This window comes from Achroia grisella, unplaced genomic scaffold (assembly GCF_030625045.1).
Source record: "Achroia grisella isolate CSIRO2021 unplaced genomic scaffold, CSIRO_AGI_Agris_v1 utg640, whole genome shotgun sequence".
NCBI classification, from domain to species: domain Eukaryota; kingdom Metazoa; phylum Arthropoda; class Insecta; order Lepidoptera; family Pyralidae; genus Achroia; species Achroia grisella.
Window position 1 is genome coordinate 532,056 of NW_026712977.1, and position 19,640 is coordinate 551,695.

At 31.2% G+C, this 19,640-nt stretch overlaps 1 protein-coding gene across 1 annotated transcript in view; it reads left to right on the top strand.

Moving 5' to 3' along the window:
• The window catches only part of LOC131849276 (alpha-1,3-mannosyl-glycoprotein 4-beta-N-acetylglucosaminyltransferase A-like), a 31,182-nt gene extending 13,823 nt beyond the window's left edge, over nt 1–17,359 (top strand). The window contains exons 3-11 of the mRNA XM_059199312.1: nt 1,842–1,947; nt 7,518–7,726; nt 8,892–9,004; nt 9,545–9,773; nt 13,123–13,335; nt 14,046–14,153; nt 14,772–14,968; nt 15,464–15,677; nt 17,094–17,359. Of these exons, the coding sequence (XP_059055295.1) occupies nt 1,842–1,947; nt 7,518–7,726; nt 8,892–9,004; nt 9,545–9,773; nt 13,123–13,335; nt 14,046–14,153; nt 14,772–14,968; nt 15,464–15,677; nt 17,094–17,129 (1,425 nt within the window). The 3' untranslated portion in view covers nt 17,130–17,359. The remainder of the gene's footprint in view (nt 1–1,841; nt 1,948–7,517; nt 7,727–8,891; nt 9,005–9,544; nt 9,774–13,122; nt 13,336–14,045; nt 14,154–14,771; nt 14,969–15,463; nt 15,678–17,093) is intronic.
• The last annotated feature ends 2,281 nt before the right edge of the window (nt 17,360–19,640 follow it).

Below are 19,640 nucleotides of genomic sequence, written 5' to 3' on the forward strand. Positions count from 1 at the left end.
CAATACACACAATGATATTCATAAATACAAATAATCATTGTCCGAGGAATCGAATTCGAACCGTCGGAAGTGAGTTAGATCACCGAGCCCGTAAAACAAATGGAACAAATTACAACAATGAGCGTATTATAATTTCATTTTCCTTTTTAATAATATGGTTTTTACCTCAATATTGAAGTAAAGCGATTATTTATAAAATCGATGGACAAAGCAGACGTTTCCGTTGCTAGCTGGCGGTTGTGTACGCTTATAATTCGATGTTCTCTCAATAAAGATGTTTATCATATCTAAACGTTTACTTTATACGTGACTGAATTCAGCTGTGACAAAGGTCTACTCATGTTGTTTACGTTACTTACAGTTTACTAGCTCATGCCTGGGACTTCGACCAACCATCCTTAAATATTATTTTATTAATTGCATATTATACCTTCATGGCAATTCTCCAATACCACGGCTGGTTCGGTTCGGTTTCGGTTAGCGGTTCGGCACATCGCTTTAGTTTCGATTACCGCAGGTTCTATTTGTAATGCTATACAAATGTTTGTATTCATGAATATATATATTGGGTGTTTTCTATGTATGTATTTCTATTAGTTGTTAAGTCATAATTACGCTCTGTTTAGTTTTGAACTAGATTATTTCCTCCAATTATAACGGCCACAGATTACATTTTTGTTGTTGACAAAAATACTACCCGATGGATTTATATTATATTGTTTAATTCCGCTACAATTAGCATGTGAGACTATAAATAGTAGTATTTGTACTCTAAATGGACTTCCGCAAAATAACACCTAATTCTATTAAATATTTGGCAAAAATGTCATAGTATGCTGGTGGTCACTACATTCTCCACAATTGCATTTAAAAATGAATCTGTATTATTGTTATCATGTACAAGCTCATTTGAAAACCATGAGTTACTTGCCAGTTTTTCTTAGCTCGAAAACACTCCAAGACTGTATATTTAACATATCATAAATTAATTTTTGAAATTGATTTTTGATAATATTTCTCTTCAGTTATTACTATTACTTCAACTTTTATGATCAGTTAAGTTGTTACGGCGTTTAAGAGTAATAAACAAACGAACAAACTCACTTTCGCAGTCATAATACAAGTGTTAAGAGAGAATCGTTCGTGATCTATTTTTAGAGTTAAGCTTGCCTTTGTACTCGGATATTGGCATTGTAAGATTTGCAGTCATGTTACGTGCGTGACTTTTAACAAGAAAACAATGTTGCAGTCGATTTTTTAAAATAAACAATCAATAGTTATCGTTAAGATTTATTTTTGGCAAACAATATTGGTAAAAAAGGGGGATTTTTTAAGTCTATAGAATAAAACTGCCATTGCTAAAGAATAAGTTTTAACTCAGTATCAGTATCTGTTGTTGTTAATTTCTTTACCATATTCTTATTCACTTTGCATTCACATTGCACTCAATAGCTGGAGTCTTTGTACAATGTTTCCGATTGGTAAAAAAAGATAGGCGCCTATGATAGGCGTATGTTATATATAGAATAAATGTTGGTAGTGAATTAAATACATATTTTACCAGTTAATAATATTAATTAATTAATAATTAACCTAATTCTTAATAATATTATGAATGTAAATAGGGATGTTTGTTACGCTTTTACCCAAATTTTTTAAATAAAAAGTATCCTATGGATATTCTAAAATTTTAGAATAACCATAGGATACTCCTTATTTTAAAAAATATATTTTTAATTCAATGCGAGCGAAGCCGGGGGTAAACGCTAGTTTTTAAATATATTAAGATATTGTAGACGACGCTTTGCTATGAACAGTACTGATATTATTCGGTTTTTCAGGGCAAGTTAGTGGTCCGGGAGGATTTCCGAGGGATTACGTCTGCAGATGGTGCCCACATGTCCGCACTGTCGCCTGAAGTGGTGGCGCTGCTGAAAAACATGACAGGTAAGCAGATTAAGACAATGCTGAAGGATCCTCACATGTAATAATTGCGTAAAATCGAGATAACGGTTTCAAAATCTGGAGTGGCTAAAGTTATTACAAAAAATATATCAAAATGGCCCAAGCTGTAAAGATTGCTAATACTATTTAAAGTGAAATAATTATAATGTGTGAAGATTTTTCTTTAACTTTTATTGAAATAAGAAATGGCGCCTTTTACCGATGTTTTGTTACTGGTTATTTATTGTTGTCGTGTGATTATCATTATCCTGTAAATTGACCTTTTAAAACTTTTAAAAAAGTTAAGTTAGTTAATCATATAAATGCATAAAGAACATTTTGTCTTTATATCAGGCAATACAATTACATGTTTAAGTTCTAATTTATATAAACAATCATAGTTAATCTGTAATATTCTGTAATAATATATTTATAAAAGATATATAATATATATCTGGCTGACCCCGCAAACGTCGTTTTGGCACATAAATTAAAATAGGTATAAAATAGGAGGTGGGGATAGAAGGGTAAAAGTATAGGGTTGTGTGTTTTTTTTAATATAGGTACACATTATAATAAATACAAATTTTCTCCAAAAAATAAAAAAATTTTTAGGGATGGGCAACCCTTAACACTTACGGCTATGAGAAATAGATAGTAGTCGATTCTCGGACCTGAATATGCATATAAAAATTCATAAAAGTCGATCAAGCCGTTTCGAAGGAGAACGGTGATTAACATTGTGACACGAGAATTTATTTATAAGTAAAATATTTTTATAGTTACAAGAGTATCTCAAACCGTGCAATAAATGATTTTGTGCTTAACAATATGACGGAACATATCGAAATCCAATAGCGCTGAATTTCATTAACAAGTAACAATAAACAGTACGTTCTTTACCGCAGTTACCATATGCTGAGACTACACGCATATGTTTGCATACACTATTATAAAACAACAGAAGGTCCTGCATATTTCATGCGAAATTTTATATGGTTTTAAGTAGTTTTTACTGTAAAAACTACTCTGTAAGGATGAGGAAGTAAAACATTCATTTTAATATCTCCTCCTTTCGTACACGTATGTATGACTATTATTAATACACTATCCTATAACATTTTCTAGGTTTGCTGGAAGAAATCTCTTTTCAGAGATAAGCTCACCCTGGTACAATACATTTATTGTATTACTGTATTTATTTCCTATGTGTGAGTACAATACAGAATAAAGAAAGAATAAAATTATAGGATACAAAGAATAATAATTTAATTATTCCGTCAAATACTAATTTTACTCATTTCTGTTACTGGTAATAAAACACGTCACAAACTTTATTAATAGATCGACATCGAAGAAAACGTTTTTAAATATTTTAGTATAATTAAATTTAGCTATCATCGGAGATTTAAATTATGTTATCATGTGCATGGTAATCTAAAGCTGTTTAATATTAAATTTAATAAGCTCTTTAGTAGTTAGTAATCCTAAAGTAATCCTAAATAAAATATCTAGCCTAATATGTAATCATTTAGAGCCATGCATAATCAATGAATACGGAATAGTGCATCCCTGACTAATATATGCTGACAGTGAATTAGTGGAGGACGAATTAGGTCACTTCGACCATCGTGATAATTCAACTAGAAAGTCATCGTGATTTCCACTAGAAACCGTGTGGAGCTTGACTTTATAAGACACATGACCAGTAATGGGGCTACTCAATAAGAATTATCTCTATCCTATTTTTTTAACAATAATAGTAGTTTTTAATTTCCATATTCATCAATACAAATAAGATTAAATATAGTACTAATTACTATATTTTTTGTTTTCTAATATATTTTCTTAATAATATACTTGTATTATATATGTGGATAGACCTTATTGAGTGAAGGCCTTCTTTATCTTTTTCTGTTTTTACTCTCTTTGTAAAAAATATATATAATACTAAAGATAATTGTATTTAATCACCATCAAATGGAGAATACGAAAAATAAATAATTCATAATTTTTATTTATAAATATATATTAGTTAGTATACTGTTATTCGATTAGCTGTAACTTTAATAGAGAAACCTGTCTCGATTTATTGCTATGTATCTCACCAATCAACTTGAATGAATTTAAAAATGGGAAATGTTCAATGCTTCAAATCTGTCTATAATTGCTAGGATTAATATGGGGCCATTGTTTGTTAAACCCTCAAGTGTTGCCACTCGTAGCTATTGAGTTGAATAACAAAATTTAAAAATGAGAAATGTTGCTTCCAATTTGTATACTACTGCCAGGATTATGTCTGATAATTCCGTTCAGTATTGCCAGCTAATGATGGCAATTTATTTGATGATTTATTTGAGGAAATACTGGGCTTATAAATGATTTCACATGTTAAGAGGATTATGTTGGTTTGAAATTGTACATATGATTTTAAGGCTAATTGTTGCTAGCCAATAATAGCAATTGATTTTGTTTAAAATAAACCTTACGTTTATTGAATTAGGATTAACCTATTGGAGCCCGTTATTTTCTGCCCCGCCCCTCCCCCCTTCCCCTTTTTCCTATTACCTATGACTGTACAGACCGCCTCGACACTCGCGCGCATGTAATCTTGTTGCAATAAAAAATAATTGTATTGTAAAGTGAGTGTAAATTAAATGATAGAAAGTGAGAACTTTACCTGAATGCTGATAAGGAGGAGCCCATGAGATCCTAACAGGAATTTAAAGGTACTTGACTGGCCTTTCTTACCTCATGCTTCCAAATACACTATTTTCCGTAACGATTTTAATGTTTAAAATTTAAATATGTACCTATTTATAATTCTAAAATTTGTTGATTCAAGTCTATATGTTCATATCAAGATTGATAAGTGATAAATGGATGGAAATATAATGTTTGATTTTAATGTGAATTTCTGTTAACATAAAGGGGAACTGGGTGACTATAGTACACTACTAACGTGATTTTTATTTATCTCTCTTGGGTATTATGCGCGGTATTTCTCCAATTTTAATTTGAAAGCGAGTACGATGTTTATTTTTAATCGAAATAATTCGCTCCAGTGAGGGTTTCATATTTTCCTAGTCACTGCAGGCGTCTATTTTTTGTGCAACAAAATTTTTAATTATGTCCTAACCAGAGGTGTAACACTAGGGTGGCAGAGGGGTAGAATGCCGTGGGCATACACGAGGGGAGCCCTAGTTTGACTGACCGTAAACACAGGAAGGATCTAATATTATTTACATAAGTGAATAAAATCGATGATTGAATGTCTAGTTATTCTGGATAGTCTAGATTAGTCTTTGTACTAAATAGTATTTGGGTGCACTTTTGTATTACCTGTTTCATTTGTCGAGTTGATTTTGAAGTTTCATATGAAGAGTGAAACTGATTTTTTACTTTTTAATCAAACAACTTCGGAATAGCAAATGGTGGTGTGATGCCATCATGAAAGACCCCTGATACCGCCCATATAATCCAAAACAGAAGAGTTTCATTCGTATTACATTAAAAAAATTAAGAAGTCTCTACACCTACCAACTATGCCGTATGACATCTACCAACTGTGCCATAGGGTTTATATAGTATAGTTACGTCATTAATCCTAAAAATTTGCGAGTACACTTTGTTTATGCATCTCTATTTCTGTAAACAATTATGCCAAAATTGTTTATCAAATAAATCAAGGAAAGAAAAACAGATTGTTCTCTATAATGTCTTATTGGACTTTGATGTATGAGTGAATTGACCACCAGAATGGTAACGCATGAGGGGTCTATCACGTGATCTTATATTGCTGTTATAATATAGATATATATTAATATGTATATACTAGCTGTACCCGCGACTTCGTCCGCGTAGAATTTAACTTTATTTTTCTAAAATAAAAGTAGCCTAAGTTACTCCTTATTACGTCAGCTACCTGCCAAGTCCCGTCAAAATCGACCCAGCAATTTTAGAGATCAGCCAGAACAAACAGACAAACAAACTTGGTAAAAAACGTTATTATAGTATATGAACCGTATTTAGTTTCATATATGCATGTAGTAAAAAACGGTTATTTCAATATCGCAAACAGACACTCCAATTTTATTTATACGTATAAATTTTAATATCCTTTTCCAAAATAAAATATTTCTAAGTTCTGTAGTGTTGTCTTGTTAATTGCTGTTACTGGTAATCTAGTATTTCGCCTGGCGATGTACTAAGATTTCGAAGCTGTTCGGATTTTTTTCCGTAAAACACTAACTAGTCCAGATCAAGGAACCCTTATGTTTTGCGTTTGCAATATTAATAGGATGCGATTCATAGCTTTAACTTTAGCAGAATATTAGCCTGACATTACCATACTGGCCTATTGACTTGGTATATGTTTTTTTATGTGAACAATATCACACTGCACTATGTAGTCTCAAATCAATAATGCTTCTACCGTGACTAACAAATGTATGACAGAAATACTTCGGTTTTTAAATAAGTGTGTATTAAAATCACTAAATCTTAAGTTATTTTTGTAAATACAAATGTTTGTATTGTACTGAAATGAAATCCGAGAGCCGAACCCCTGGTACAACCACTGGTGGTCCCGGGTTCAGAAATACTTCACCTCAAATATTTTATTTGGGAGTTCTCTACGTTTCTCTTTAAAAGTTTAAAAACTTCTGTGAATGAAAACATACCTCACGCTTAATAATAAACTGCATTTTCAAAACAATATTATGTCGAAAATTAGACTTTAAGCTTTATTGTTTAAAGTTGTGTTTCCTTTTCATGTTTATTAGCGCATGCAGTATATTATTAAGCTTCCGATATGTACTCATACGCTGTCATAAGCATAACACGTGCAATTCATATAACAATGTTAACAATGGAGTGCGTTTACTAAAAATAAACAATGTTAGAATATCGACTTTAAGATTGTAACTTTAAAGTCGAGTTTTAATTTATTACGCCATAATGCAATTTATTATTAAGCGTCCAATGCGTATTGTTGTTCCATCACAGCACGTAGTATTAACATGTCGTATGGCAGGAATAATTGCGGTCCGCGAATATTGCCATCGATTTTTGCAGTGGCAGTTGTGCGTGACTTGTGATTACTCCGCATGACAAGGTACTGCAATATTAATTAATGAAGCTGCCCTGTAATAGGACAGTAAGTACTTACAGTGCCAGTAATTATTGTACAGTATGAATATCCAGGGGTGACGGACATATCGTTTGTTTCCTGGACGATTAATGATGATGACGGATATGTGGATTGTTTTGTTTACCATCATGATTCAATGATTTACAAGGGTGTGACCTGAGTTACTTCTCTTTTTATTCAATGTCAACTAAAAACTTCGTTTTCTGGGAAAATATACTTCATATTTTCCCAGAAAGCGACGATTTTCAGGTTTTCTTCCTTTGTGCAGGATGATGGGCACATAGGACAGAAGAGTTGGTGGGCCAATATTAGTAGAGGTATTGGATGACACCGTAAACTGCCCTTGAAGTGTAACCCCATTTCACCATGTTGCATCGTATAAATAATTTTGATTTTGACAGTTATATTATTACGTTTACAGGGTCACGGGCTGCTGCAGGTGTTTTACCAAAGAACCTTCAACCACTACGGGTCCCGTTCGTGTACCAACTTCTTCCTCATCTCATGAACGATCCATTCAGTTTGAGGCCAGCCTACCATATGCGAGTTGGCAATTTGTTCGCAGACATAGTGCTGGGTATACCCACTGTAAAGAGGGATAAGGAAAGCTACCTCTTAGCAACACTCACAGTAAGTTTCTTTCGTTAATCTTTTCTTTTTAGTGACTTAAAAGTGTCTATTAGTGAAGATAGTTTTTGAATAGAATAGAAACCAATATGAATATAAAGTTTCGTTGAAGAAATAACTGTCTTCTTCTTAATAAAAATTAAATCCATTTTAATATTCGCTCTGATTTCTTACTTTCTTGCAAATGTACCTTCATTTGTTTTAAAGATAAGAATATAAATCTAATAAATATCTAAAGCAGGTTTATTAGATGTCTGATGTTTTTTATAAAAAAGATTGAAAGATTTCATTTCGATATAATAAAATATTATTTACTTGAAGACATTCACAATCACTCAAGAGATTTCTTAGAATTTATCATATTAGACGGTATGAACGCAAATAAACGTAAACACGTAATTGGATTATTTTCTGTTTATTTTTTTTATGTGAAACTAGTTGTTACACGAGACTTTGTCTACTGCTTATACATATTTTCATCCCACTATACACTATACACTATACACTAATAAAATATGCTATATTCTTCGTAATCAAGTTAATATAGCTGACATGGATGCTGAATTTCATTCATCTCTTGTAGTAATAAAAAGTTAACAAAAAAACATATCTCTAATAATACTAGCTTTACCCGCGTCTTGTGTGCTTCTTTATGATGAAATATAGCATATAATGGTCGCATAAATACAAAATAAAGTACCCAATACAAAATTATTGTTTGTTTAAAGCAATTTTGTTTTTTTTTATATCAAATTTTTAGTTTCAATTAAATATCAAATGTCAGATAAACATTCAGAGTTTAGGAGTTTAGTCGTGAAACGTTAATAAAGAGTATACCTGAGTTAGAGACACACATGTACGGAACTTCTGAATACTTTTTACTAGCAGTGTCTTTTATGGTATTTTTTTTAATTAATGATAATGGAATGCGCCCGCTTGCGCTTTACGCTGGCGGGGCATCAGTGGAGGATGATAAGATGAGCATGAGGTAAGGTCAAGGTTTCTAGGAGTCAACTTTACATGGTAACATGGTACCGCGTGGTCAACCTGACATGGTATATTGCTAGCAATGAAGTCATCAGTCCACATTACTCACAATCCCCTTGAATGATGAAATATGAATAAATAGTTATGAGTCGTAATATATAGAACGAATGTTTTCTTACAGCATTTAGTGGAGGGCCTCACTGATAATTACAAAAATTCGACTTTAATCGTTGTTATGATTGGTGAAACAAATTTGGAGTATGTCATCAATACAGCAAGGCAAATTGAATCTATGTAAGTAATATAACTTATATTATCATACAACAGTCCACGGTGTTGCGGGTGCTCATTTGTGTGTACCGCAAGCTTATTTGTCCCCTGAACTATAAAAAGAAACCTCAGACGACTTTTGGAAACACTGGACTACACGTATTTACCGCGTGTGAGATACCAGTTTCGAAGCTGGTCCTCTTACTAGCCTTACCCATTCCTTCCGGCTGAAGGAAAGCATCCTTACCTTACCTTCTACTCCATCACTTCTTCCTCCATCCATACAGTCCACTTCCCGCTCAGAGAAAGCAGACAAACTTTGGTCGCGAAGAAGCGCTGTAAGGGCCTGGACGCTCAGATAATACATCTGAAACCTTGAGGTACTGGTGGATGCTGCCCATTCCTAGCTAAAGGTCGGCCCTGGTGCCATTATTTATTTACAACCATTTTCAACTCTAGCCATTTCCCCTGTTCGTAAAGTATGAGCATATTACATATTGCCCCCAGTAGTATGTTATTTAGTTACAGTATACTTTAAAAATATATTCTCGTGTCATCTTTCAGGTTTCCAAAACAAGTGGAAGGTGGTTTAATAGAAGTCATTTCACCAACGGCAACGTACTACCCTGATTTAGATACTTTGCCTAATACCCTCGGAGACTCGCCCAAGAGAGTCAGATGGCGAACAAAACAGAACCTTGACACTATATACTTAATGGCATACGCACAAAGCAAGGGAACCTACTATATGATGCTTGAAGACGATGTTGTCGCGAAGAAAAATTACATGCAGGTAAATAATATGTGGAATTCGGCATCACTATATTGTTACCTTTGTAGATAGTTCTTCTGTCTTTGTCTATAACAATCTTCACATCAAATATCATCATTGTCTGTTCTGCCAGACTGAAACTTTCGCATTTATAATAAATTGCTCTGGATTCGTTATATCGCATAAAATAGCAGTTTATTTTTTATGTATTTTAAATATTTTTGGTATTAATAAAACAAGCATGTACGCTTGTTTTATTAGTTGGTCTTCTCTGATATACGAGTATATATTTTGATACTGATTTACTTTGTTAGTCAAGTAACTATTAATTACTTATGCCAATTTTGCTATTTCTCAGTTCTTCATCAATCTACAAAATTCTTAAAAATGGTATTATTAACTACATTTATTTAATGAGCAACACGCAAGATTCTTGCACATTTTTCATGTGATTTGGCTGTATACCGAATGAGTGGTAGTATAAAAAAAATTTACTATTCAAAAGTGTTTATATTAGATTTATATAATAATATTATATGATTATAAAATAGACAAATAAATATTATTTATTTATTGCTATTATATATTATAAATAAAGAATGCTCTAACATTCCTAATTTCATGATTCATGATACTATTTGAATGGGTCTATATTCCGAATAGCGATGTAGCGCTAGAATAAAATTACCTAAATTCATTCTTAATAAAGTAGACTTAAATCACCCGCGTTAAATTTCTATATAAAATATAGCCTATGTGTTATTCTGATGCATAATCGATATTCCTGTAAAGTTTCATCAAAATCCATTAAGTAGTTTTTGCGTGAAAGAGTAACAAACATCCATACTCATAAACTTCGGGCTTATAATAAGATTGTATGCATGAGTACCTCCATCTAACTTAATACAGCTGCCAAACTATAATCACTGACTTTAATGTATAAAGCCAAAGTTTAAACGTGTATAATAGACAAACATTGGTGTCGAAATTTATTTATATTTATTTTCTGCTTTTTGAAAATGAAATCATCACTGTTTTTCACTTATTTATTTACTCTTATCAATATCACGTATGGATATGTGAAATTTTTGTTTGTAAAGCGAAATAACAGCTTGCGTCTTATATACTTTGTATATTTAACTGTTTTTTCATCATCATCATCATCATCATCATCATCATTATTATCATAATTACCCATAATATAAGCTTGCGTCATTTAAACATGAATCTTGCGTCTCCTCTCCTAACTAGTATCAATGCAGAAGCAAAACTACTAAGTATGCAAAGTTAAAATTTATAATACTAATAACGCAGTATAATTCACAGCGTCATTAGTCCTAAACTATACTAAACCTGCACAACATACTTAGCGACTGAAATAGTTGAATAACATTTTTTTTATTGTAAATACATACATAATATACATAGAAACATTCATATTCAGCTAGCGTTGTAATGCTTTGTTTTATTAAGCAAGTAAGCAGTAAGAAAGTATTACTGAATTTCAAAGTAAACAAGCGAAAGCAAGTTTTTTTCATGAAAAGTTGTATCTTCAGAATAAATCAAACCAACCTATCTTTTTTTCGTGCATTTCGTGATATTCAACTCTACCCTAAATTCGGAATGCGAATAGCTAAGAAGAACTGAAAATAAAATTTAATTTACTTCAAATACGATTGTATTATAGTTATATAATACGAATTATAACTTGTAGAGCGAATACAATGTCGTTAGAGGATAATATGAAAAAGCAAATGTTCTCACAGCAATACAAATTGTTGCAAAGGCGATAAAATATCAGTAATCTATATAAATAAAATTAAAGTGACTTACTACAACACTAAACTGTTGTTAAGCGCGCAACTCCACAACGCAATTAACTTAGTCTTTCACGAATTATCGTTTAAAAATCAGATTTTGGTATATTCGATCATTAGACATTTTTATTATTTGGTCCCTGACGGAATATGTTTAGTCTCACACATGCTAATGTAGCGAAATTAAACAAAACAATACAAATCCATTGTGTATTACATATAATATACTTTTATTGAGGTTAAATACCATACAGCTTGCGTAGTAAGATGTGTTTCGATTGATGGTAATGGTAATGGTAACAGGCTACAAAGTCATATGAATGGTATCACATATGTCACATGATAACGTGATATCCGTAGTGCTATTCGTGTATATAATTTACCACTTACCATCAGGAGGGCCATCAGCGTTTTTGTCATTCCATCCACAGAAAATAATCTCATCAGATCATTCACAACGTATCTCGGATTATTTCTTGCTATCACTATTTTTACTGAGAATTTGTAGTGAATTTTGTTTTATATTAAATTACTACAAACTTTTTTGTGTTCGATAAATTCAATCACGCTATTTTTACGATTTATAAGCTGAGTTTCTAACTATTTATTAAGTCACGCTATCTCATGTCAACCTGTATAGAAATAATCATTAAAATCTGTCACATTAAATACAATATACTATAGTAATGACTATCCATGATTTCTCACGGATGCGATCAATATGTGGCTCTTTTTTAATATAGTCAACTAGTTAAAACCTGCGATTCCGTCTGCTTGATTCTCTATTCCACTTATACATTCAGTTCGTACTCGTAATACAGTCTCTCTTCATGATAAATTTCACTATGATTTCTTGAACTGTTTAGTTTTAAAAAGATTCTATAGGGACAAACACATTTTCGCATTTATATTATTTATGCTCGATAATTATGCAGATTTCTGACGTGAAAGCATTTTTAAAATTACTTAAGTATTACGTAGAATACTTGTACAATCATAATTTATTTAAAAAACGATTCAAAGACATTTATATTAACTTCAGTGGGAAACTATGATGCACGTAACAAATTATCTATGAAACTTCATTATTTAGTATGATTTATTGTTAAATATTTAATATATGCAGGCTTATATTCCTAGGCAATATATAGACAAACATTGTCGTTATTAGATACAGGTGTTGTCCACATATTCAGTAAAGATATTGATTGATCGAAAACTTTCCACTTTTTTATAATAGTTTAGATTGCCTGTTCTTTTATTGATAATATTGGAATGATGCGTACTGAACCAACGGTTTACGCTGGCGGAGCATCAATGGAGGATGATAAGATGAGCATGAGGTCAGGTCGGTTAGCCCATTGTGACAAATTCACTACGAATTTATCACCATGGTTTCCACAGGGAACTGCGTGGAGGTCAATCTGATATGGTACGTTGCTAACAATGTGGTTAATTCGCATTAGTAACTGTCTCCTTCCCCCACGATGTAGACGTACTTGAATTATACTTAGATTTCATTTGATGATTGAATTTTTTTTTGTACAACATAGGATATCAAGGAATTCACGGCCGCTACAACCGTGAAAATTCCAGACTGGTTCTTCATTGAGTACTGTCACGTGGGTGGTATTGGGAAACTGTTCAGGTCGTCGGACTTGGCTCACTTCATTATATACGTACAACTGTTTTACAACAACATGCCGATTGACTGGCTCCTGGAGAGTTACCTGGCCGACCGCGTGTGTACCATCGACAAGACATCGGTACGTATTTTTTTTAACGACTAAAAAAAAGGAAATTATTTCTAATTCGGTGTCTTTTAATGTCTGTTACCTTGAAACTCCGTCATTTAGAAATAGAACAATATTTAATACATATTATTTAGTATAATCTTCGTTATTTTTTTTATCCACTTATTGGCAAACAAGCATACAGCCCATCTGATTTTGCCCCCTTTTCTATTATTCATTTATAATATTATTACAAACATGATATATTTAGCAGTTAGTCAGAAGTATAAACAGACAGACTAGATTTGAACTCACGATATCTTGGATGGAATTCAGTGTACGAAACTACTAGATTACAATGCTCTCAATGTGTAAATTATTTGGAGGAAATATGTTTTATTCCTAAGTAGGTCTTATATTAATTTCATAAATGTTTTTTATTATTATCAAGATTCAATTGCTGTCCGTTAAAGTTTATCATAAGTAGATCAATGATGACAATAAAACCGTAGTGGCAAACCCACTTTTTGACGATGGGCGCAGGTTCGATCCTTGTACGATACAAACATGTATTCGGGAACATTTTTATATTAAAAAAAAATATTTACTATTCATTTTGGCACTCATAGTATAAACTTAGTTTCGAAGTAGATGGTGCTATTTTAATTGTACTGGGTTAATATTATTTTTATTTGCAAACAAGATTTATTTGAATAAATCTTTAATTTAAATCTGTATTACAGAAAGCATGTAGCCAAAATAAGTTACAAATTCGACCAAAGTATAAAACATCCTTGTTCCAACACATTGGACTGTATTCTTCCCTCAAAGGCAAGATACAAAAGATTAAGGTAAGATTTATTTCATAAATATATATAAATTGTTTTACTGAAACAGATTATGTCATCTGCGAGGCTATATTTATCAAGTTTTTTTTTAATACAAGTGGCAACACAGAAATAAGTATTTTTAAGGTTATATTATTAAAAAAAAAAAAGAAAAAATGTTCGTAATTTGGGTTCATTGTCTGTCTGTTGTTTTGTCTCCGTCATAATGATATTGATTTTTTTATATTGGGCAAACCTCTTGAGTTAGTGACAATTATATATGAACAATATTACGTTCATTGCATCATGTGATGCCTGTCTGACTTCATACTGCGTTCACTTTCATTGCCGTATCTCATTCTTCCATATAAAACACACTTACAAATGAAGCTGTTACGGCACAGAAATATATGATGTAGAATTCAGAACTCAGAGCTCGAATTATTAACTAGCTTTGCCTGCTGTTTTACTCGCGTGAAATGTATAAACTAGTAAAGTTTCATCAAAATCTTCATAGTTTTTGCGTGAAAGTGTAACAAATCTGTCCATCCTGATGGATGGATGGACCGATGTCTATAGTCACAAACTTTCGAGTTTTGTAATATTAGTAATATTAAGCGTCGTTTATTGAAACATTTACAGGATTCTCAGTTCGGTGCAGTGCCAACTTTTTACCCTCACACTAACCCCCCACTTGATAGTATCCGTACATCTATAGAGGAGCACTCTGATCACACCTTGAAGAGAGCTTATGAAGGTCAGACCTATTTTTGGGGAGTGAAGCCTAAAAAAGGAGACATTATGGAGTTTTGGTTCGAAAAACCTATAATTCTTGAAAGGTATGTAAGGTAGAACGCAATAGCATACGTAAAATTTGTTATAGTTGATTTAACTTTTTATTTATATGAAATCAAATATCATTTACTCATGTAGGACATTATAGCAGCTTATGAACGGTAAGTTTTATTATTTTTTTTTTTAGAAATTATCATTTTTAAAGCCAGTTTATTTACACTGTACACTTTATAGGCAACATTCATATGTAACATTAAATAAAAATCCCGTGCATGAACAAGTATTGCCATGCACATTTGTATAAGAACTACATAAATATTTTTTTATTCTTTCTCTAGAATTTATTTGAATTTATCAGACTTTCCATGGTTAGAAATATAAATTGTCCTATTTGACAAATTGTTTTGGTTTCAATCAGATTCAAATTCACGACCTTTCTAACTTACAGTAGTACACATTAAGCGTTGGAGATCCCTGTCTTCCTTTATATTAAGTTTTTCCAGTACAATAACGTATTGTAAACTATTATATCTTTTTAGCTATACATTCCGAAGTGGCAACGTTGAACATATATCCGATAAAATATACGATTGTTCAGTAGAAGTGTTGCCAGTTGCTGGAAATTTTACTCAAGTGGGGGAGTTTGATGAATTTGGCCTCTGTGACGGGGAAATAAAAAAGGATATAGGTTATATAACCGCTTTACGGCTACGGATGACCAAAGATTCACTCTACTGGGTTATCCTGAGCGAGGTAATGAATATTTCAACATGATCTTTTCACCAATTAGCAACAGATAGTTAATCATATACAACATTTTCGCCCACTTAAGCTATACCTTTATTTTAGCAATAAGGCCATGTTATTGTATTGTACATACAGATTTAAATGTATCTACATATTGTTTTGTTGTTGTTGTTTGTTGTATTGTTACTGTATAATTCTATTTTATTTGCCTAATCTATCTAAAGATTATCTGGTACTCTTCGTTTTATTATAATCGTTTCAGAAACAACAATTTTTACTTAATTTTATTTTGAAAACATAACCGACATAGCTGCTTTTAAATATAATTACATTTTTGATATGTTTAGGATACGATAGACAACCTTAGTGGTTTAGTAGTCTAATACACCACTTTACGTCCGATGGTCGCGGGTTCGATTCCTCGCACGGCACAAACATTTGTATTCATGAGTATGATTGTTTGTATCGGTCTGGGTGTTTTCTATTTATTATATTTATGTATTTACGAAAAAAAAAAAATTATGTATCAGTAATCTAGTACCCCTAACATAAGCTTTAGCTAGCTTAACTTGGGTCTAGATGGCGCTGTGTGAATTATTCTGAGATATTATTATTTTGTTTATTTTATATTATTAGAATGTTAAATCAACGGCTCACTTGATGGTAAATGGTAATATTCGCTTATATATACAAGTGAGTGTTAAGTATGCATCAGAGAAGGAGTAATGCTTCAATATTTTGTAATGTCACACCCTATTCCTTCAACCGAAACATGTTACAATTGCTATTAGAATATTTTATACCATTTATAAATACAGGTATAGTATAATATGTAGGCGAATACAAACATACATATAGTCATTTATATAAATACTTGTAATGTACGGAATTCAAAACACATTTATTCATGTAGGAGATTTTAGCCGCTTATGAACGTCAAATGCTTTATACTATAATTTTTTCCCTACCGTTCAGTTCAGTATACAGATTCAATTGTGAAGAACTGGCATGAAACTCAATCGAATTTCTTTTTTAAAAAGCCAGGGTATTAAATAAACATTGTATAATGTTTATTTGTATAGGTGTCTATGTCAAGCATTAAATGAAAATCCCGTGCATGAATAATATTGTCATGCACGCACAACCTTCAAGTAATTAGTGAGTAAAATAGGCTTTGCTCAGTAAATATGATTTAATGTTTTGAATTTATATAAGTGTAATTTCAGTATATCCTTAGGTATCTCATGGTATTTTTTTTACTCATTGCCATAAAAGACCTATTGATTTCTTCTAAACGATACTGTGATGTCTGAGACGATCACCTTTCAGCATTAGATAGGCCTTCAGCCACTTTAGCAGTCCAATCAATGAAAATTGTTACACTAAATGAAAATACAGCTACGTGTCTTGTATAAATTTCAGATTGAGCTCAAGCCGCAAACGGGTGAGTCCAGGTGACGTTTCCCAAAAAGTCATTGGGATAAGTTCATCAGGCGACTTATGAAACGAACATAGACTCCCGACTGGATGTCGTCAAATTGTTAGTACGTAAATGTGTATTTAGATGGTAGTTTTAATCATTTATAACTTAGTTATAGAATGTTAGATTTAAGAGGCTCTTATCCGTTAAATTTTTATTTGAAATAATCATAATACTAGAATGTTCCTATCTACAGGTTGTCCATTTTAATAGTAGTGCACTAAAATCTTTACTGGCGAGTTAATGTTATAATGGATTTTTTTTATATGATATTAATAAATATAATAAACAAGTTTATCTTTACGCTTAAAATAATTATGAGTAGATATTTATTCTATCATAATTACTCATAAAATATGTAGTTAACTTATACAAATTTTACAACATAAAGAAATCATAGTTTAGTTTTGTAATTTACTGGATACTTATTTACTTACGAGTATCATCTCATAATTACGAATATAATTTATTTAAAGCAATCTCATGAAGCGAATCTCATACTACATAACGTTTATTTATTTTTTCTATTAATTTATTACTTTGGGATTTTCCAGTTTTTATTATAAAGCTCGGAATGGTTTAGCTATTTTTATTAACAACGAAATACCAATTGATTTTACATATTACATAATATATACAATATATATGTGTTTTAGTGCACTACAATGTAATATTAATTCGTATTTTTAAACTCTTGTCTTTGGCACATCAGTTTCATTGCCGCTATAATGTTTTTATCATTCGGATATATAATTAATACTTAATCTAATATACTAATACAGACTGTACAAGTTTCTGACAAAGTGCCTCTTAAATCTTGATTATATATAATATATTTTTTTCTTAAAATGAAGCACGCTCTTTGAGTTGTGATTATTACTTTGATATGTACGTAAATAATAAGGATTAGTGAAGATACAGTCGGATCTAGGTGAGCCGCAATGTAGTAAGTAAAGCCTTAACTTACTTAGTATTGATTGCAACTTGCAGTTAATTCTAAGTACATAATTTTAATTCTCAAATTCTAACTTAGAGGGCATAAGTTAGATTTTGGTTACTATTTTTAAATCTCTATAACTGATATTAACAAATAACTATATCTATATAGGATAATGACCAGAATAGTGATATTCAATTGTCTGTTATATTTCCGGCGTATCATTGTTTCTTTAAATTTTATATATCTAAATTGTGTTTAATAAGGGAATTCCATTTCTAAGACCATTTTATTTAAATTAACCATTTTTTTCATTTATGGGTCACAAGATTTAGATTAGTTACTATTTTGGATTTGACTCTGAACGGATATATATTTATTTTTATTTTATATTTTATTATTGACTTTAACAACAATGTTAACACCGACCAAATACAACGCACATCACATTAGACTGTAATAGTAATATTAAATTAGTATAGGAGGTTCATATAGTGCTTACATGTATTAAACTCTGGTTATATTTTGTTATGTCTCGTATAAAATTTGATCAAAAATACCACTTAAAATACCTTTGTATTATATGTAATGTGACCATTGAGATACTCTGTTAATAAAGAATTGTTCTCAACTTTATAATTGTAGGTAAAAATATCATCACAAAGTTTTTTATAATAGAGTAATTCAGTATTCTGAAGGTAGTGTTCCAAACATCACTTATTCATCACAATTTCCTCTACTCTATATTATTTTTAAGTTATAATCTCTACTTCTGCAACCACTAAAACTGACTGACTGACTGTAGTTTAATGGTAAACATTAAATTCTTGTCACAGAATTCCATCTCACCCAGGTTTGATTATAATATTAAAGATATTACTAATAATAATGCTGACTGCACTAATGGATTTGCTGAATATAATAATATTATTTAGAATATGGTATAATATAATTAGGTAGGTTGAACGTAGTATGTAATATTACGTATGAGAGATAATACTCTTATGAATAGGATTAGGAATATATTAATGAATCTTCCCACATGCAATGTACATAAGCACTTTATATTTCATATAAAATTTCTTCGTAAAGATATTTCTTAGGTTGTAACATTTAGTCATTTATGCACCTCCAGTTTTATTAAAAAATTTCTACACTATCATTCCGGTTTTGGGGCTTGCGGGAAAGCTAAGTAGTTGTAATTTTTTATATAATATTTACTGATGCATATAACATGTTTAGTGTAGTAAAAACACATAAAGTAACACAACCCACGTTGCAACCAAAGTAATCGTATACGGTGTTTTTAATGAAACTTTTGAATTTATTTAAACGTGTATTCAATATATTGGATATGTTTTTATAAAGCATAATGAATATTCTCATTATAAGAATCTCATTTTTAATTTTAATATAGTTAAGTTATTTCTAAACGACACTTCGGAACATGATATTTATTATCGTCCCTGATTTTGTTTACTTGATTATTTTACATACGATTTGGGTAAATTTTACAAGATTAACTGCAACGACGTTTGAGTTTTTATACATA